Genomic DNA, 22077 nt, shown 5'->3' with positions numbered 1-22077 from the left:
AACAGATCTATGTATAACACATCCTAAGTAGAGATTACTTCCTGTAAGCAAAGGTCGACAATTCAGTAATATCTGGAAACATTGGACGCATTTTTTTTTCCTTTTTAAAACCTTTCTTAAATACAGTGCCTCGAAGGTACAGAGGGTCACAGCAAAACGATGCCTCGTTAATGCTTTTTTTTTCCTTCTCATACTTTCAGTCCAAATGAGTGCAGCGATATGCGTATGTAAACATATTCTTTAAAGCCGATCACCTTTAAGGTCATTCAGAAAAGTTGTCTTTGTTTCTGATTTGTGTCCCGTGTGTGTCTGCGATGTGTGTCTGCAGAGCAGTGTCGTTCTGGAAGGCTCTTTGGAGAGTCCGGTTCGGATTGTGCTACAGGAGACTCTGCGCAGGGGTGGCCCGGGGGTTACCTCTTGCCGATCTCGCTTTGTCGCAGGAACTGAATGTTGTTGGCACTGTCGGCCAGCTCGGGGTACTGCTCCACCGACAGTACGTAGTACCCATCGTAGCCCTGCACCTTGCCCGCGCTCAGCAGCTGCCGCTTCTCGCCCTCCGTCCAGAGGCGCGCACCCTCCTCGCCGTCGCGCACGCGCTGCTGCTCGCGCGCCCAGGCCCGGGCGAGAGCGCGCTGGCGAGCCTGCTCCAGGATGCGCGCCTTCTCCTCGTCCAGCGTCATGCCGTAGCGCACGTGCAGTGCCAGCGCGCCGAACTGCATCTCCACGTCGGCGAACCTGCGAGTCCTGCCGTTCACCACCGTGGTGGACTGCGACACGGTCACGTTGATGCCATTCTCCAGCGCCTTGCGGCCACTCGTCAGCCGCAGCGTGCCCAGGTCGCTCTCCGGCGTGGTGGTCTTGATGAAGTAGTGCGTGTCCTTGCCCTCGATGGTGAAGTGCAGGTTCTCCAGGTAGAAGGCATTGTTGAGCACCGCCGCCACCTTGATGCAGTCCTCGTTGGCGATGTTGAGCACGTTGGTCTGCACGCGCCCTTGGCTCACTGCCAGCATGACGCCCTTGCCGATAAGCGACTTGACCGTGGCGAACCACAGCCATGACTGTTCGCCGCCGGCCTTGCGTCTGCTCACCTGCACCTCGGCCATCTTCCCCAGGGACAGGAAAGCCTTGGCTTGCCTTGCCACTTGCTGCTGAACTCCAAAAATGGGCTGGAGGGCAAAACACAAGAGGAAGGAGGTTAAAAGCACATTAGTGTGCACAGGTCCTGGTCGATGGGAGGCACGCTTGTAGACCCAAAGTAAAGCAGCCCCTCTGTTCCCAACACACACACTGAAAGCACTGTATTGTGGGGGAGGAGAAGGAAGGATGATCGGGAGATCAAGACCACACTTGGCTACATAGTAAGATCAGGGTTATCCTGAGCTATGCGAGATCCTACCCCATAAAACCAAATCTCAAACAAGCATACACACAAAACCAAACCGAATCAAACCAAACCGAATCAACAATCAAACAAAATAGGTCTGAGTGAGGTGCAGAACCTTTACTGAAAATCCCTTGGTTTTACAGGGATTCGAAGGCCAGGATGGAATGGCATCTCCTTCCCTCATGGTGATTCTACTAGTTTTTTAAAATGTTCAAAAATGAGTTTATTGGCTGGTGAATGGCTGACTGGGTAAAGGTCCCAACGGCCAAGCCTAACCAAAAACTGTCTCTGACCTCTACACATGCGCAGTTAAGTGCGGTGTGTGCGCACACAAAATAAAAACTCAATAAAAGATACAAAGGCCTTTTTTCATATTTTGGACTGCTTTTTTCGCTTCCAAGGCAGGCAAACTATTCGTGTTATTATCTTTTATCCTGAAATTCCTAGATGCTTTCCTCCCCCAAACCACCATACATGGGAAAGCCAGCCTACCGGGCCCAGCAGTAGCTTTTGGGAGGGGTGTCAGGGGGCTCCAGAGAAGGCCACAGACAGAAGAAAAGACTAAGGGTCACCAGGTTCTGCTACACTTTGAATGCACATGCTGTAAGTCCTCAGTGTTTCCTGTCTCGTTGAACAGTTTGTAGCTGAGAGTCACCAGTGCGACTGCGGAGTGGAAATGCCCTGGGATGAGCAGACTAGGGGCCATCCGGGCGTGAGAACTTAAATTTTAGAAAACAAGTATTTCAGGCAGATGGAAAGACAATGGACTATCTCCACTGGCAAACTGCTTGCAATGGGGGTTTAATAACCCAGCCACTTATACAAGCAGATATTTGTCTGGGCAAATGGAAACATCGGTGTCATTGGCAGTCCCTGCACTAGGGAGGCTGTCCAGTGGCTTTACCCGTCATTCCCTAAGCTGTCCTTATGAGGCAATTTTCTTGACAGTGAACTTGAGCCATACCGAAAGGCTGCCTGGGAAAAAAAGTTGGCAGGTACATTTGTACCGGCAGACTAAAGGGCGTTCAGACATGTTATGTCATACAGATAGGACATGCGTGTGCAAATGCATTAGGAGACTTCAGAGCATCTTCATGGCACTTCGTCAGGGCAGATATGTTTGCCAGGAGGAACGCTAAGGTGGGGACTGGAGAGAAGGCTCATGGGTTACGAGCACATGGCTCTTCCAGAGGCCCCAGGTTTGGTTCCCAGCACTGACACCTGGCAGCTCACAACTGCCTGTGGTTCCAGCTCCAGTGGATCCTATGCCCTCATCTGCATTTGAAGGCCAAGGGCACCTGCACTCACACATGCAAATCTCTGTACACACAGTTTAAAAAACAAATCTAAAAATAGGGAAAAAAAAGGAAGCAATGTTAAAATGGCCCCTAGACCCTAGATACGCGGTGGATTCATGGAAGTGGTAGGGAATTGCTCAAGGTGGGGACTAACCCAGTTTCTCAATCTCTAATTAGTTTGCTGCGCATTCTCTTCTGAGCCCTGAATGGCGGGAATTTAAAGAGACACTTCCTGACACAGCAGCTCTGACCTGCCCTGTTCTGTTTCTTAGTTTTACTTCTCACCCCAGGACCAGGCCTCCTGATCTGCTGGCTTCAGGAAAAGTCTACGCACACCCGGTCACAGACAGAGCCCTACTAGAGGACATGTTTTGTTTCACTTTTCTGCAAACGCTGTTCTGGTACTGTTGTTGGGTTGCTAATTGGAAATCTGAATCCCCACTCTCCTGTTTATTGAATCTAGCCTTCAGCTCCCAGGTGCCAGCAATGCTTTTTCCTGGGGTTCTCTGCAGAAGCCTTCCATGAGAAACACAAGCTTCTGCGTTTTACTACCTTTTGATGGTGTAGTTCAATGTTTTTATTAGCATCGCCAGAAACAGATACGGCCTGTTCCACGGGCCCCTAGCATGCTGAACAGAAATGCAATGGGACTGTCGGTTTTCCTTCCTCAAAAGCGTGAAAAGAAAGAAAACGGAAAGACGCGAAACAGAAAAGCTGCTTTTGGTGCAGTCCTCACAGGGGCAGCTCTATGAAATGTGGGTAAACAAGACACAAACACTCCATTCATCGCCTTCCCTTCATTCTTTGGTCTCTTACCGGCACGTCGTCCCATTGTTGACTCTTCACAAGTTCGTATGAAGGTTCTGTTAAATCAAATTTGGGAACGGGGAACCCAGGAATAGCGTTGTGCAGATGGAAGCCGAATGTCACCAGCCAGCTGTTAACATCTAGAAAGAGACCATGCAGAGTCAGAGGTGGTCAGAGTTTACGGGGTGCTTCCACGAATTCACATACTTATCTTGAAAAAGCAAAAGAAAACCAGAACCCAATTTCACAAATATTCATCTGAAAAGGAGACCAAGTTTGCCTTCCTCCTGCCGTCTTCTATCTGCTGTCTATTTTTAGACATGCAGACAGTAACCTCAACAGCAGAACTATGGCAAATGCTGCAGAAAATGGAGAGTAATAGATGCTCACTTAGACGGGGTAGATAAACTGTCAGAAGCGCAAAATTGCATCCTGTGCCGGTAATGGTGATAAAAGCTGCAATAGCAAAGCAGAGCAGTGTGAGAATTCGAGACACAGACGCAGAAAACAAATGAAGTTCGTGCTTAGGAAAGGCCCGTCTTAAGCAGCAGTTGTGGGACTGGCCCTCAAGCGCAGTTGTGCAAAGACCCTGGGACTTCCACGAGCCACTGTCTATTAATGAAACCCCCCCCAGATTGAGAAGAGTAAAGTAAGCTGACTCTTAATCAAAGATGAATGCCGAGAGCTGGCCCAACCTGGCCAAGAGCACCGATGTCCTGATTTCCCTCCGCTTTGACTTCAAAGCCTCGCTGTGCACAGGTGGAGACTAACTTTTTGGGGGAGAGACCATGGAAACCTTTAACAGTGGTATTTTCAAATATCGTCACGTGACTCCGAAAGCCATTAAGCAAAGAATAAGGCTTTTCTTCTCTTCTGGAGGTTATGATTTACAGAGTCACTCAGCAGGCTTGCCGCTTTATGAGTACAGTTGGGTGTAGATTATTTTATATATTAAGCACATTGCTGGAAAATTTGAAATTGCATTTCACCTAATATATTTTAGGCCGTTCCATCTCTCCTTTGATGTTGTTCAGAAAGCGCTGCCGCGGCATTCCCTGCAGTCCGTGTTGCTAGGAGAAGATGAATTCGGGAGCTGTGGGCTTTCCGCTCTTTCAGCCAGCCCCTGTCAGCACCTCAAATAACCAGTGGTAAACTGCTTGTCAGGATGATGGAGAGCTGCCTGCTTCCCGTTTCCTTCTCTAGGGCACAAACTCTCACCTCATTGCCAGGCCGGCAGGTCCTTTGTCCACGTGTCACATGGCTGCAAAATCAGCGCTGTGCTCTCTGTTAAATGAGGTGGCGGAGTGTGTGTTCTCGTGGGGTGGGGAGAGGTCTCCACAGGGCTCACAGGGGACAGAAGGTGCTGCCTTCCTGAGAGAGTGTATACACGGTTACAGGGAGGCCTTAAGTTTGGGGGGAAATTCTGCCATCCGTGTGCTGACGGATTGAGGGCAGCTTCTTGTTTTCTGAACAATGCGTGCTCACAGGAAAGCTGGAGTCTTTAGTATTGAAAAGCGTTGCCTATCAAGATAATGGGATCTGAATGTGCACTGACTGAGAACACTCCAGGGTGTCGCTGAGACAGTTGCTGGTGAAGCTGAAGGAAGAGGCTTGCAGCTGGGCTTGAGGAAGGGCCATGGGAAAAGCTCCGTGTCACTTAGAAAGGTAAACAGGGGTAGCATTTTTCACACTGGTCCTAAGAAATGGAAGATCGTCTTGGTGTGCCTCAAATACTCAGCTGTAACAGAGGTGGGCGGATGGGACGGCCAACACAAGCCAAAATGCAGCAGAAAAAACTTTAAGCAAGAGGCTGGAGAGATGGCTCAAGGGTTAAAAACACTAGGTGTTCTTCCAGAGGTCCTGAGTTCAATTCCCAGCAACCACATGATGGCTTACAACCATCTGTAATAGGATCTAATGCCCTCTCCTGGACTGCAGGGATACATACAGGCAGAATACTGTATACATAATAAATAAATCTTAAAAAAAAAAAACTTCAAAAGAAACAACTAGAGAAAACAGAAATAAACCTTCGAGAAGCATGCATTGAAATATGGCAGTATAAGCCAGGGATGGGAGGCTGGAAGCAGGGGAATCTAAAATTCTTGGAGAAGAGGCTGGAAGACTAAGGCAGTCCAGTATGGGGACCACAGCGGAACTGGTAAGCGCCTGTCTGCGTTCTAGCCCATGCCCCTGTGTTGGCGGAAGTGCAATTCAGTTCTTTACATTTCCATTGCCACAAGAGTCACATGGATTTCACCTTGGAAAGGCCCCCATTCTATCTCTCCACATTAGCGATGACGTCAGTGTGGATGTTAGCAATGGAAGAGAACCAAGCGACTGGCGCGAGAAGCTGCTCCATTACTGTCCTGAGGCGCTGGTGCTGAGGAGGGTGGGAGGCATCTCTCAGGGGTGAGGCAAGGTGTGTTTCATGCGGCGTACTCCCATTATAAATGTACATATGTATGGGAAACCCAGCAGGAGATGTTTCTGAGGTAGTCACGATTTGATGCGGAATTCTGCACACTCTGACATCTGATGCCCAGGCAGCCATTGCCATCCCATTGCATTGTTGTCGCATGTGCCCTTGCTAAATACTTGGTTCCTGGAGTACTCCTGGGAAGTGGGGGAGCCTTGGGGAGGGGAAGGATGTGGGAGGTCTTTATGTCCTTGTGGTATGCCCTTGAAGGGGATTATGGCTTTCTGACACCCCTCCTGCCCTTTCCTGGTGATAATGTGATGGTTTGCTCCTCCATATACTCGACCTACAGCCTGCTGGCTTGCTGCAGGTCTGAAGTGCTGGGGCTGATGGGACTCCCAAGCGGTGAGTCAACCTTCCCTCTTCGTAGGTGATGATCTTGGGAATTTTGTCGTAATGATAGAAAGCAAACCACTACAGCAACTGGGACTTGGCTGGGTGGGGGGACCGGGGGGACTAGACTATAAAGCCACACCACTGTAGCGATTGGTATTTCAATTTCGGGACTCTGAATTTAGCATGTTTTCTGCTCTCTGTATCTCTTCCCTTCCTTAGATGATTGAATTCTGTGTCATTTCAGAAACCATGGCCTTGAGCATAGTCAGGCAGAGTGGGAAGTAACTGTATTTCATTTTCCCTTTGTGGTTTCTCTATGGATCCTTAGAGAAATGAATATATCCAAAAGGTCAATTCTAGTTACTTTGTGTATTAATCTAATGGTAATAGTAATTTAGCACTTGGCAAGGGAAAAAAAAACCCTTACCTGTGATGTAGTCTTTCACATCATGGATTTTGCTTGCAGGGTTGTTATTCCGAAACATATAGAGGTTAAAAGGAGCTGGGTCCTTTCCGATCCTTTTCCAGATTTCAATGTCTGGCGTTGTCCACCGTCCTGCCAAAATGTCATAATCTCTTTCTCCAAAGTGGATTAATTTGGTGAGCGGGTCATACAAGCCTCCATGGAATCCAATCACCAACTGGAAGTCAATATTGGAGTCAAAGTAGATTTCGCCATAGGCAGTGTACTGAATCTGCTTCAGCATCAGCCCGTTGCTGCTGAACACAGCCAGCGGGGTCCCCGTGTTGTCCGAGGCGATGTAGAACTCGTCCCCACTGCTGATCTCCATGGCAAAAAGATGTCCTTGGAGATCGTAGTAGAGGGAGGTGATTTCTGAGCTGGAGTGGTTGTAGACGTGAGTAATCCTCGTTGGGTACGTCAGATCAGCGTAGAAAAACTGAAGGTGTTGTCCCAGACTGGTTTTGCTAGAAACACGCCGTCCCAGGCCGTCATACCGATAGATCACGGTCCAGCCACTGCCTTTACTGTAAACTCGAGTCAGAAGCCCCTTGGAGCTGTACTCAAATATCTCCGTGCCTCTCTGACGCAAGAAACCGTCTTCATCCAGCCGGTACTGAACATCCCCCAGGCGGGTGATTCGGTCCCGCAGATCGTAGCGCAGGGGCGTGAGGCGTGCGCTGCTGCTGGGGTTCAGCAGGTGGAGGTTCCCATTCAGGTCATAGTTGTAACGCCACATGATCTTCTCGTTCAGGTAAACTGTTTGGAGCTGTCCGTCAACGTCGTACTCGTAAGCGTACTTGGTCGTGTTGGCGAAGGGCCCGATTTTAATCTCTCTCTTGGTCACCCGGCCCATATTATCGTATTGAATTGTAATCCAGTACATGAGGGACCTGAATATCTCGTACTGAATCTCCTTGATGCGGCCATGAGCATCAAAGTGCTTCGTGTAAGTCATTACGGCCGTGGAAATGATCTGGTTGATGTCGTAGTATATGACTCCGAATTTTCCAAACTGCTCGACTTTGCCGGAAATGTCATCAAACTGGTACAGGTCGATGGGCAGTGGTGTTTCATTGATGACGCCCTGCATGCTGGTCACTCGAAAGCTGTTGTCATAGCTGTAGTCAAACCTCGCATTGACCATCCCGTCTTCACTGAAGCGGAAAATCTGCCTGTCAATCAGGGGGCCGATCTGCCTGTATCTAATGGTGCAAATAAAACCATCACTCTGAAGGTTGACGGTTTTCAGGACCCCTGCTGTTTCATCATAGGTAAAACTGACCCTGGTGCTATCGTACAAAATTTCCGAGAGCCTGGTCTGCCTTCTGTACTTGAATAAGACCCTCCGGCTGGTTCCCAGGAAAGCCGTTTGCAAGAGCAGCCCTTCCTCATTGTAGTCCGTGATGACGGAGGCATTGCTTTCTGGGGGGTTGTAGATATTGCGGTAGTAGCCGATGGACCGGATGGTCTGCATGGTGTGGCGAGCCACACTGGGCATGGTGATGGCGGATAGGCGGTCCCACATATCGTATTCAAAGATGTACTGCCGCTGGCTATGGAGCAGAAGAACCATAGACTGCGAAGAGAACACAGGCTGTTATCCAGGGTTGGTGAACGGGCGTGGGGGCTGGAGGGGTAGGGGCACAAAAGCAGATTTAGTGACCACAAACACACAGGGACATTCTGCCTGAAAAGATGGTTTCCATTTTAATTGAGTTATCCTTGACCTTACATGGTGTTAATGATTCCTGCCTAATTTGCCTGGATGCTTAATTGTGAAGGGTTCTGCAATTAGCGGCTTAAGATTCATAATGTGCTGCTTGTCATGATTGAGCCATTCTTTTTCCAGGCATTCCCAGCCAACCAGCAGATTGTCAATGGATTTGGAGAAGTCATAATGCAGGCGCACGGACTAAGCTGGTTTAAAGACAATATTTCAAGGGGAAAATAGCAGAGGGGAAATGCAATCCTATCTATAATTGGCAATTATTTAGTAAGGTGTCCTTCCCCCTCATTTGGCTGAAGAGCCACTCAAATCAGGTTTTAATTTCCTGTGTATCTGGGGGAGGAACAAAGCCAAAATATTATTGATGAAGAAGACACACAGAATTAGCCCTAAATGGATAATATGTACATAAAGCAGCAATGTCAACAAACAGGGCTGAATGAGCTGCACAGTGAACCAGCATTGTAAATGCCCTTCACAGAAATATGGATTTGGACGTGGTGTCTCAATCTTGGATCTGTACAGACAAGCCTAGCGTTTTGATAATTCCTTCTGCAGAAAGGAAATATGAATTTCACTTCAGGAGCTATAATCAGGGTTTCTGGGCTCCGTAAGTGTTGGTATTAAATTATGAGGAAAATAACCATACAAATAAAAATAATCTCTACTAGCCACACCCTGGTCCCTACAGAAAGATGGTTGGCATCAATTTACTGAGCTACCAGAGAGAAGGTCAACCCCGAGGCTGCCTGAGTAAGGAAGGCCTAACTGTAATGCAGGCCTGGGGTAGGTCTTCCTGGGATGCAGCTTCCTCTGACCCCCATTAGAAAAAGTCAAATGACCGCCAAACATGGAGGACGGTGAGGTCGGAGCCCCTGGGACTTATCCTTTTGAGTCTCGCATGGAAACGCAATCTAATCTCTTTTCAAAACCCATTCTTTTCCTTTCCGACTGAATTAAAAACCAGTTCTCACAACTCAGGTTCCAGAAGAGTCTCTTCTGTGGCCATGAGCAGAGACAATTTTTACTTGTTATGACTGGGATCTGAAATGTTCCTCCCTCCCAAAGGTCCTATGTTGATGGTTTGGCTACCAGTCTGTGGTCCTACTGGGAGGTAGTCATACTTTTAAATGGCAAGGCCTCCTTGCCTTCTAACGGAAGGAAGTTAGATGATTGGGAACATGCCTTTGAAGGGGACATTGGAACCCCACTTCTCCCTTTACTTCCTGGCCCCACGAGATGAGCAACTTTGATACATGCTCCCTGCTGTGCTGCTTCACCACAGACCCTGTCACAGTACAGCCAAGTGATGACGGACCGAGTCATCTGAGATCTAAAACCGCTCTTCCCAACAGGTTATGTCTCCGGCATTTGGTCGCAGGAGCAGAAAGCTGGCTAGCACATGGCTTGTGCTCTTCCCAGGAAGGCTTGAACAACCAAGCTCCATGGGAGGTAGTTCTGCAGGCCTTTAAAGTCCTATTTGATGGCGATTAGTCAACTGTTACTGGTCTTGCTATAAATAGGTTTGGATTTGGTGTGCCTATCCTGGGTAGGAAGCAGATACAGTTTCGGGGGGGATTTTAGGAACTTAGGAGATAATAAGAAGGAAGGTCCCTCTGGGTTTTCTGATCCTCACATATACATGAAGATGACTTTCAGAGCGGCCTTTGTTGCTGTGTGAAAGTAGTTCTAACCAACAATGCTCCCTTTGCTTTCCTTTAAACATTTTTAAGTCACATTATGACATCCATTATTTTGTGGGGTGGGGGTATTCCTACTGCTATTCCTGTCATGCACTTTGTCTAAATGTTCCCGTCTCTGCCCCTCCCGCTTGCAGAAGTCCTCTTGGGGCTGGTTGGACTAGACATTGGAATACATGTCAGGTGGCAGGATATGTTCCTAGGCAGGCATGTGTACAGGGAGCTTATCCATGGTCTCTAAACAACTGCTGAGTGGCTTGAGTGTAATGGCAGGAGGGAGTTTGTGACCTGACAGTCCATGGCCCTGAGTCCAGTCAGAAGGATCCTTGCTGGAAGCATTGAGAGTTGGCATGGTGCTATAAGGTAGTAGCAGCCCACCTTGATTTCTGAATCTGGTTGGGGGGTGGCTGTGAAGTAAATGGGCTCATGCACAAAGGGTTAGTTTTAGACCGAAGGGTTTGGTAGAGTGCCTCTAGTGGATAATGCCGTTGCTGAGGCGAATGTATGAACTCAGCAGTGACCTGCGTGGCTCATGACTGTTCTGGAGGACAGACCTTTCCTTGTTTAACTTTCAGTGTCCACAGGGTTGGAGGCAGTGAACGCCAAGAGCTGAGGCTGTAACTTACGTGCTGTGTAATCGGGAATACAGCACTGGGAAATTTGAGGCATATAAGCACTCAAAACCAAATCATTTTCTGTGGCTAACGCATGTCCCAAAGGCACATGAAACACTCGTGGAAATGCTCTTTGGTGGATTCTCTTCTTTAAGAAGCGAGTTACAGGAAACACTCCCCCTTCTTCCCCTTTCCGTTCCTCTTGACCCCCGCCCAAACCTCAGGCGGCAGAGACTACAGCTTAGCGCCTTACACATGTGTAAACCTCCAAGTTCTAAATCCCCATCTGTGGCATTGTGCACAGCTCTGAAGAATGGGAAACGGCCCAAGTCATGATGCTTATCTCTCACATGCAAATGAGAGAGAGAGACATCACACGGTATCTGACAGTATGGCTTTCTAGGAAAATAGCCTCTTTCGGTTAATAATGCATAAATAGTCCCTGCATGCTTTTTATGGTTCCGTTGAAGCTCTGCCAGGGACAACACACAACTGACAGTTTTAACTGTACTAACGCGAGCTCTCTCTTAAATGAAGGAGCCCGGGCAGAAATTATTTACAAATGACGTGCAAGCCCTGGGTCTAATTTGTGAATGTTGTCAGCGCAGGAGCTTGGCAGGTGTGCGGTGTTAGCGTGTTTGTTTACAGCGTAAATCACTTAAAAGGGTCTCAGGTAGTAGAACTTAACTAAGGCGAAACTACTTCGCTAATACAGAAATTCATCACCCTGCACTTCTGTGACTGCCACAGGGATGCTTGGAATAACAAATGGAACTCAGTTATGTGTTGCTGGTTTTTTGTTTTTTGTTTTTTTCTTCTCGTCCTGCTCAGTGTGATGGTTGGAGAATGCGAATAATCATCCCGTCCCCATCCGAACACGAGAACACGGGCATACCTTTTCTAAGTACGTGTAACTCCACGTTTTACCATCAGCAAAGACCCGGGAGACAATCCTCCCCTGTCCATCATAATCCACTTTCTCACTCGTAGTTCCGCGCTGGATGCTGGCAATCTGACCCGTGGATGAGTAGGTGACATTGACAGCCATCAGCTTGCTGCTAGGCAGCCAGAGCGTTGGGTGCCCCGATGTATCATAAGCGATCCTCAGGAGAAACTTCCGGTGGTCATCGTAGATCTTTTCCGTCTTGGTGGTCCGATCGAAGTCAACAGAGAGGAGGTTTCGTCCATTGACCTGTCACCAAGTGAGACAGAGAACATTGTTCCAGGGCCGGCCGCTTTTCACCCATCGGAGTTCTCGGTATTGTTTAAACACTGTTTATGGTGACTGATTCACCTTGCTAGTAAATTAATCTAGCAAATTCTGAGATACAAGGACAGGGTAATGGATGACCTGTTCTTTCACAAGGTTTTATTAAGCAGAAAGACAGCCTGGCATTTATTCAAAACCATTTCAATTAAATTTTGTAAACTAGAAGCAACAGATGAGAAAGAGAGAGACAGAGACAGAGAGAGACAGAGATGGACAGAGAAACATGGAGAGAGAGAGACAGATAGGGAGAGAGAGAACGTGCAAAATGTGCTTGCTTTAAAGATTTTCCAATGATAAACAACACCCTATGGAAATCACTCTAAGCTCCTCCCCTAACAGGACAAAGAAAAAATAATTGCTTAGTGAATTAATCATGGCTACATTAAATAAAACAGTGGTAAATGTGACTCTAACCCTTTGAAGTGCAGTTAAGTAGAAGTTGGAGCCCACATTACTGTAAATTATTAATGAGTTGAACTAGCAGGAGGTTACAAATACGATCATTGCTTTGGGCCCAGTCTTAAAAAGTCACCATTTTTTAGAGTGTTGTTTTCTTTTTCTAACATCTGGGGAACCGGTCCAGACTTTCGAGTTCTTTCCTACCACATAGCCGCAGGCTGGACATGGACTTAATTTCTAAACCTAGCACTGTGTCATTGCAATCGGTCTCTTCGTGGCTGCATGCCATGTCCGGGATCTCTGATGAGATCTGGCTGTTACTGTCTAGAATGCAGGGAAGGCACACTCGGGCCAGCTCTCGCTACTACACTGCAAGGGCGCAGCAGAGTAGGTGACAGTGTTTGCGGACTGAACTCTGAAGGGCAGAGCCCACGCCTCTATTGGGGCCTTGGTCTTTCTTGTGGGGTTGGTAGTCTGTGCACACCAAAGCTCTCAATAGATGTTTAGATTGTTAGAAATTAAACGGAGCAGCCTTGACCGTGTGTGACCAGACTTTAACTAAAACTTTCAGAATTAACAGATGAACAGCTCAAGGTGGTTGCTTTGGTGGCTTGGACGTGGTTTTGTTTCGCCAAAACCTAGGAAGAAATTTGGTTGCCAGTGTACAGGAAGGTGATGTGGAGCCTTCAAGAGGGACTCGGGTTTCTCCAAAGAGACCGAAAGAGTTCTCATGGGAATTGATTTGTTCTCTCAGATCAGGTTCTTAGAGGCATGCTCTTTGTCCCTTCGTAATTGTGACCGTTTGTTCTGCTACTTCCTGTCTTGAGGCTTTTAACAGAACCCAAGGAAGTGCTGGTGCTCTGCCTCTGGACTTCAGGATGACTGGCTTAAACAAACCTCTTTCCATCATAACCTACACAGCGTCAGACATTCCGTTATAGCAACCGAAAGCAAAATAAGATGCATGCAACATTTCTATATGAATACAACATAACTAACGCACACTCACACACATGGTGTTCACACCCTTAACACCTGTGTTTACATGATATCTTAGCTTTTTATTACTGTGACTTAAATACCGAAAGAATACCTCGATGAAGGAAGGACTGATTTTGGTTCACAGTTTAAGTTCATTCGGTCTCAGGAATCAGGGGAACGTAGTGGAGGGAGTCAGGAAACAGAGAAAAGAAGAGGGATAGCATGAGGCTGGCTTTCTCTCCGCACCTCTCTTTATCCAGCCTATGGGGACAGAGGGTAGGTTTTCCCTCTTCAGTGAATTGTCTCTGGAATCACCCAGGGATGTGCTTCAGTCAGTTAGGAGGTTCTGACTGCAGTTAGGAAGACTGTGAGGATTTGCCACCAGAAGCTCACCCTCTGTCACCTTGACACCCAAACACACATGTAAGCACAGGTAGGTATGGATATGATATACATGTACATTTGTGTAAAACCTGTGATAAAATTAGTTTTTGCATCCTATCACTGATACTAATTGCATTGTAAGCAGAAATATTCCTTAAGTCTAAACCTTTCTAATTGGCCATTCAAGGGGAGAGGTGTGAAGTCCATGGAGAGGTGCGGTATAAGTCTTAAAAAATGAGTTATTTTGGGGGGATACTTTAAGGAGGTGATCTGCCAATAATGTGAAAGGGTTGAGCTCAGTCTGGAGACGAGAGATGGGGTGACCCAGCCTTTTCAGACAGGGCTCATATGGAGGAAGAAAACTACTACATTATATCACAGCAGAAATTATATCTGTATCAAGGTCTATATGGTGTGTGTGCGTGTGTGAGCATGTGCGCACACACAAAGCCCCAGGAGTTCTAAAGCCTAACCTCCAAGGGTTACAAGGTCTAGGAGCAGCCTGCCATTGGGCTTTGAACCGCCCTGCATTTGTTTCGTCCACATGTAAACACAGACGTTGGGCTGGATCCCCAAGGCTTTGCTGTTTGGTGATTTTACTTGGTCGTGAGCCAGCCAGCTTGAGGCTTCCTACCCCCTTCCCTTTCCTGATGAAGAGATGCGTCTGCACCAGGTGTTCCCTGCCTAGGTGAATTCTGCGGCAGTTTGCCGGATGCTTTGGAAGGAAGTTATAGCTACTAAACAAACATCTTTTCTCAGGTCTGTAGAAAGATTTGATATTACATCAGCTCAATAATTGGCAGGGTCAAGGGTTTCAGCTTTTGTAGGTGTTGTTTTGAATGCAAGAAGCTTTGGTAGGTCAATCACACTCTAGTGTATGGTCCCTTATGTGTGAGTGTATAGGCACCACAAAATATGCTCCGTGGGTTTTTTTTTTTTTTAAAGACAAAGTTGGGAGAGGATGGAGGGTGGATTCAGGAGGAGAAGCTCGGGCGGGCGGCAGGGGGAGTCCGGGGTGAATTTGATCAAAATATATTCTACACATGTGTGACATTCTCAGTTAATAAAAACATAGTATTAAAGGGGGGGAACAGAAAAGGCTTTTGTACAATTTAAATGATTTAGGGCTTTGGGGTTTCTCAGGTTTTGCTTTAGTAGTATGCCCTCCCCGCCCCCAAGTTCAGGTTTGCCCTCTTTTTAAAAAAAAAACAAACCCTTAGGTTGTGCCAACCTATGAATAACCATGAAAGATCGTGTAGTTTCCACAATACTGCCTGCATTATTGCCCCATCTGTTTGCATTTTAGTTTGCATCCATTTCAATTTGTACATCAGTTCTTTCCTGCCGTCGCTAACCCTGCTTTATGTCCAGTGTTCCTCTGGTCCCAGCACCCGCGGTCTGGGCCGCATATCTAGTATGATCAGTGAATAACAAGAACTGGTCTGGAAGTCATCTTTGCTCACCTGCAATCTGCTACTGGCTTCTGACCTGGCTTTCCTGGTCTGTGTCTGACTGGCTCCTCTGGTTTGTGAGGATGGTTGCTACCAATTCTCCCTCCCCCAGATGAAAATCAAGCACGTCATGAGTGTCAACAATGTGTGGGTCTCTATGCCAAATATGCCACCGTCTGAGAACATCTGGAATCACTAGGAGACCCAACGGGGGATGGATGTTTTAATTTTTCTTTTTATCTGAACCAATACTGTATGTAATGTCTTTCTTGTATCCTCAATCTGAAATAAGGAGTTTCAGGGAAGGGGATATTTTTATGCACATTTCAACATAAATCAAGGTGTGTGTGTTTGTGTGCGTGCGTGTGCGTGCACATCTCTGTGTTATAGTTGTATCAAACTCTGAGGTTTGAGCAATTCTCCTGCTTTAGCTTCACAGGTTGCTGGCATTGCAGGTATGTGCCACTTTGCCTGGCAAGATGTTAAACATTCTTAGTGTTTCCAGATGTTAGTAACTGCTATTTAAAATACAAAAGTTCACAAGACACGGACAGACCTTCTGTTCTCTCTGTTCCTTTCAAGCACGCCTTCTTTGGGCATTGTAAATAAACTGCAGTGGCCAAGAATTGTGTCCACTCTAAACAAGGCATCTTTTCTTTAAGATTTATTTATTTTATGCCTGAGTGCTTCATCTGCATGAATGCCTTTAAGCCAGAAGAGGGCATCAGACCCCACTAGAGATGGTTGTGAGTCACCATGTGGTTGCTTGGAATTGAACTCAGGACCTCTGGAAGAGCAGCCAGTGCTGTTAACCGCTGAGCCATCTCTCCAGCCCCCTAAATCTTTTTCCGATATTGTGCTTATGAAGCACATTGTTTTAGTGGGGATTTTATATTTTAAGTTATAAAAACACCAGTTTAAGGTATTGGTGAGATGGCTCAGTCAGGATAGGGCTTGCTACATAAGCATGGAGTCCTGGGTTTGGATTCCTATCACCGATATTAAAAACAACAACAACAGCAACAACAACAAAATCTGGAGACTGTGGTATGTGCCTGTAAATCCTGCATTGGCGGGACAGAGACAGGAGGGTCTCTGGGCCTGCTGGTCAGCCAGTCTAACATACAATTAGCTGTTGGTCACTGCAACACTACCTGTCTCAACAAAGCTAGGTGGATGGCTTCTGAGGAACGACACCTAAGGTTCACTTCTGGCCTCCACACGAATGTGCACATACATGCACCCGCACACACACAAAGACAAACACGAGGCTAAAATGAATACCTAATCTCAAGATCCAACCTTTATCTTCACCATTGGTAAATTACCATTCCATCTGTCTCAGCCTGGAAGTGAATCCCAGTATTGGGTACAGCGAAGGGGCCACGCGACTACCTTTGTGGAAGACTTTATTTCCCTTAAGCAAGCATGGAAAAAAATCTGCATTTTCATAGTGACGTCTAGTATGACTACAACTAATCACAGCGTCCTTTGACAGTGAGAGGGGAATTGGCTACAATCTTCCTTCTGGAGCGCTTGAGAATTAAACTCACAATGACCTTAAACAGTTTGCCAGCACAACCGGTCTCTGCACACTCTTCTGAAGTGTTACGGAGGAGGAGGAAAGGGCTGGCTTGTTACCCAGCACGCTCGGCGACAACATGAAGCCTTCTCCGTGGCCCTGTTGGAGCATCAACTGCCACAGATGGCTCCGTGTCTCCGTAGCTGCTCATCATGAGAGCGAACTAAATGTGTGATCCCATTCCAGGACAGAACACTGCATGAAAATACCACACAAATGTGATGGGCCGAGTGTGGGAGATTTAAATATGCTATCGTATTTATGTATGCCTTCAAACACGCTTCGGACTTCAAAATTCCGAGTGTTTTTCTCTACAACTGACTCACTAAAATTATCTTTTTAACATAAATTCTGGACAGGTGTAAAAAATGGATTTTGTTCCTGAAGTCCAGCATGGATAAAACTCAGGACTATTTGTCAACTTTGTTTTTTGGACAATCTTACTACGTAACCCAGGCTAGCTTCAAACTCATGATTCTCCATCCTTAGCTTCCTAAATGTTGGAATTACTGGTCTGTGTGACTTAAGGCTAACTACTTTTTAAAAATCTCTGTGTGTACATGAATACAGACATGTTGATGCCAAGCATGTGTGTGGAGGCCGGAGGATAATCTTGGGGATTGGTCTTCATCTTCTGCTTGGCTTGAGAGGGGGTCTTTGGACTCGAGGTCAGCCAGCCCATGTACACACACGGGGGGGGGCGGGGGGGGGGCGGATTCTCGTGCCTCGGCTTTAAGTCTCGCTGGAGAAGTGCTGACATCACAGATACACACTAATTCCCCTGGCTTTACACAAACTCTGGGAATCTGACCTCAGGTCCTCACTCTTGCCTACAAGCTTTACCTGCTGAGTCAACCCCGGGCCTGAGTTCCACTTCTCTTTACCAAGTATTATCTGACAAACACAAACACCTACTATGTATGTATCTACTTGTGAGTGTGTTCATGTGCATGTCTGTACATGCATGTGCACACGGGGGTGGAGGCCAAAGGACAGGCCTGGTGCTGCTCCTCAGAAGAAACTGTCCACCTTTTTCCTTCCTTCCTTCCTTCCTTCCTTCCTTCCTTCCTTCCTTCCTTCCTTCCTTCCTTCCTTCCTTCCTTCCTTCCGTCCTTCCTTCCTTCCTTTCTTCTTTTCTTTTTTTTTTCAGAATCTCTCCTTGGCCTGGAGCTTGCCAATTAGGCTATGCTGGATGGCTCGAAAATCTGAGGGATGCACCCGTCTCTGCTTCCCTAGTGCTGAGATTATAATTGTGCCACCCTGCCTGGCTTTTTAAAGTGGCTTTTAGGGACTGATCTCAGGTCCTCACGCTCGCAAGGCTGAGCCAACTCAGCCCTCATCTATGTTTATTTTTAAGTTTAACTACTAGCCAGCAGGCCACCGAATGATCTTTATTCTGCCATGCTTTCCTGCATCGCTGCCAGGTTCCATGCGTCTGTTTCCCACTGTATCCATTTTTCCCGTCCCCAGCACTGTCTCATAGAAAATGCATTTGCTGGATTCTAATAGAATTTTTCCCTTTCCTACTTCCTGCCTTCTCTTTAACTTTTCAGTCTATTTTATGCCACACACTTTCTGTAATAACTGGCTCTCCATCTCTCAGTCGCCATCTGTAAGACCTATTAAGTGCAGTGTTAGGCTGGTTTGTAGCAAGTGGACAGGAGCGAGGCCATTCACACAGCTGCTTTCCTTGGATGACCTACATGCAACGAAACACAGCCAATCCATATTGCGAGCCCATCTTCCCGCATTCCTTCATTCACTGAATAAATATTTGAGCATCCACCGTGTGTCAGACACACAGATAAAATTTAAGTCAAAAACTTGAGAATGAAATGAACCTTTGGCTAGGAAATAGCGAAAAGGACAGAGGAGACACGGGGTCTCAGAAGGAGGATGCAAACGGCCCTCCAGACTGATCCAGGTCACACGTGGCCACAAGCTTCCTGCCCCCACTTCTTTTTCCCATCCTGGTGGGTTTAGTCCTCAAACCGCCTTTTCCATCATTGCTTTTCTCCTTCTGATTTTCCTCTTGGAATCCACAGAGGAGGAATGAAATCAGCGGTCAGAGCTGGCAATCCAATCCTATCCTGAGGGTAAGAAACCCTCCCTGTGATCTCGGCATTGTCTCTGGGAGAGCAATCACACATATAGCTGGAGATCCCTTCAGTCTGACTGAACAGGCCCCCTGAAAGTACATTTGCTGAAGTGGCTTGCCAAGGCCTTGTGGTCCTGTTATTTCGACAGACATCAGTGCGTCTCTGTGTGTGACTCCCTCCACCTGCAGAGTTGGTGTCTCCATTGAGAGTGGGGTGAAGGACCAGGGACTTCAGATTGATCTTTCTTTGACACACATACACAGACACACACCCAGACATACCCAGACACCTCCTCACACACACACACTGTAGGAACTCACCATGTAGCCTGTGGACAAAGTATTCCCCTCTCCCCATAGACAATATTCTTCACAGAAAAAACTGGACAGCTCTCTCCGAGTCATGTGCCGTGTGTGTAGAAAGACTCAACATTTTGCACATGTGGCTGAAGGTCTCTGGGCGAGGGTTAGGGGTATGCCACCATGCTTTTTATTTCGTCTGTAACGACCACGCGATAGGGACGATCTACAGCAATATAGAAACTATCTAGACTATAAAAGCTCCGATATTATCTAGATAATACTGTTTGACCTATTCTCTAATATAGGTGTAATGATGAGTAGGCAAATGAAGAGGGGGAACACAAATGGCCTATAAGAGACACTATTATAAAAAATTGGCGCCACTGGGTAGATTCCCAGGAGTGGGTCGTGTGTTACATCTAATTTCTGCTTCAGGGAAGTCCACACTGATTTCCACAATGGCTGGTCCAGATTGTGGCCCCATTGTCACCAGTTTATTACGAGTCCCCTTAGTCCACATGCTGCCTATTGGTTGTTTCCTTAGCCAGTGCCATTCTCACTACGTGAGCTGAACAGAAATTCTGTATTTCTCTGCTGGGTAGGGTGGAGACTGAATGAGAGCAGCCCCCATAGGCTCATGCATGTAAATGCTTGGTCTACAGGAAGTGGAACTGTTTGGGAAGGATGAAGGGGCGTGGCTTTATCACTGTGGATGGGTTATTGGTCTCAGCAGCCCTCTCCATTCCCAGTTAGCTCCCCCTTTCTCCTTCGTACTTTTGGAACAATTGTGACTTCTCAGCTATTGCTCTGGCACCCTGTTTGCCTCCCATCATGCTCCCCGCCATGATGGGCATGGACTCTAACTCTCTGGGACCCTAAACCCCAAACCAAATGCTTTTTTTTTGTAAGTTACCTTGGTCATGGTAGCAAGGAACTAAGAAAGCTAGAGACGCTGAACATTTTTGCATGTTTTTATTGGTGCGTGTATGTTATGTTTGCAGAACTGTCCGCCCGTTTCATGAGCCCACTTACTTCGGCACTGTGCACAATAGATAAGTCATGAAATGACCTTCATGTGCAACACTAAAGAGATGGATGAAAACAATGTAAAACACACACATGGAGATTCTGGTTTTCAGTCATGAAGAAGGAGGAAACTATGTTGTCTACAGGACAAAGGATATACACGGAGATGATTATATTACGCGAGTCTAGTCAGTTTCAAAAAGAAATATGTCGTGTATTTTCTTTCACTTAGGGTTATATCAAGATTCATGTATGTATCGATCCCATCAGACTAGAAGCGTAGCTGTCTAGAGGGAGCAAGGGGATTAACAGAGGAATGAAAAGAAGGCGGGACAGGGATATTATATATCAAAGCCCATTATATACTTGTATTAAAACAGCCTTATATTGCCCAGTGTGATAAATAACTTATAAACAGGAGAGCCTGAGGCTAGAACCTGTGTTTTTTTTTGAATTCTAGGTGTTATATTTTCTTTGGTGTTTAGAGCTTGAAAAGCCCAAATTGAAGGGAAGTCTGTGTCTTTTGATGAAGGCCTCTGTGAGAGGCTTCATGTGATTGTGACTCTTGTGTATGTGTGTGTACCTATGATGTGTGTATGCATCTATGACATGTGTGTGCCTGTGACTCATGTGTCATATGAGTACCTATGTGTGTACCTATGATGTGTGTGTGTACCTGTGACTCACGTGTATATGTGTACCTGTGACTAGTGTGTATGTGTGTGCCTATGATGTGTGTGTGTGCCTGTGACTCACATGTATGTGTATGTATGTACTTATGACTTGTGTGTGTGTGTGTGCACCTATGATGTGTGTGTGTACCTGTGACTCACATGTTTGTATATATGTGTACCTATGGCTAGTGTGTATGTGTATACCTATGACTAGTGTGTGTGCCTGTGAGTCACGTGTATGTGTATGTATGTACCTATGACTTGTGTGTGTGTGCACCTATGATGTGTGTGTGCACCTGTGAGTCACGTGTATGTGTATGTATGTACCTATGACTAGTGTGTGTGCACCTATGACGTGTGTGCGTACCTGTGACTAGTATGTATGTGTGTGTGTACCTACGACATGTGTGTGTGCCTGCCTGTCACTCACGTGTGCATATCATATGTACTCCAGGAAACAACGAGTAAGAAAGACAAAGCCCACTAGCTCATTTGCAGTGGCCGAGCAAAGGAAGGCCTAGGCAGAGACAGGAAGAGGCAGACACTGCTTCCTAGCTTTAGTGGAGAGGCAGGCTGAAACTTGAGTGCACTCGGAGACAAACCACAGTCGGAGGAGAATCCGCAAAACAAAATCAACAAGAAAAAAACCGTGGAGTGCTTTAGCTTGCCACCACCCTTCTCGCCCTCTCTAGTGACCAACCACTGTACCTTCCCCTCATTGTCCTCTCCCTGCAGCTTCATTTCATGCCAGCCTGCCAAAACCAATCCGGGGCTGACTGGAGCCAGGCCTAGGGACAAGGTAGCTGGATTTAGTCCTGGCTAGAGAGACCACGAATTATAGCCCCCAACACCAGCCTTGTGACTGACTGCAATCAGAATATAACCCACTAGCTGGATATAGTCTGTGTTTGATCCATTGATTCTTTTTAAAATTTCATTTCTATTTCTTGGAAATAGCCAGAAGCAATATTTAGTTGCTGTTTCTCACCCTGAAGAATTGCCAAGGTAAATAATGCTGGCCCCTTAGGATAATAATTTAGCCATTTGGAGGGTAGAAGAAAAAGGAGGGGGAATTACCAGCAAGCTTCATGTTTTGTTCTCG

At 46.7% G+C, this 22077-nt stretch overlaps 1 protein-coding gene across 8 annotated transcripts in view; it reads right to left on the bottom strand.

The window, feature by feature from the left end:
• Positions 1 to 273: 273 nt before the first annotated feature.
• The window catches only part of Tenm3 (teneurin transmembrane protein 3), a 446983-nt gene continuing 425179 nt past the window's right edge, over positions 274 to 22077 (bottom strand). For all 8 annotated transcript variants that reach the window (XM_085680300.2, XM_087901091.1, XM_085680302.2 and 5 more), the window contains 4 exons: positions 11703 to 11999; positions 6732 to 8343; positions 3499 to 3629; positions 274 to 1166 (listed from right to left, as the gene is read on the bottom strand). In XM_085680300.2, coding sequence (XP_085536426.1) covers positions 411 to 1166; positions 3499 to 3629; positions 6732 to 8343; positions 11703 to 11999 — 2796 coding nt within the window. In that variant the 3' untranslated portion in view covers positions 274 to 410. The remainder of the gene's footprint in view (positions 1167 to 3498; positions 3630 to 6731; positions 8344 to 11702; positions 12000 to 22077) is intronic.

The sequence above is a fragment of the Myodes glareolus genome, chromosome 23 (assembly GCF_982192425.1).
Source record: "Myodes glareolus chromosome 23, mMyoGla1.1, whole genome shotgun sequence".
NCBI classification, from domain to species: Eukaryota; Metazoa; Chordata; class Mammalia; order Rodentia; family Cricetidae; genus Myodes; species Myodes glareolus.
The sequence above is the reverse complement of the archived record's forward strand: the minus strand, read 5'-3'. Positions and strand labels throughout refer to the sequence as shown.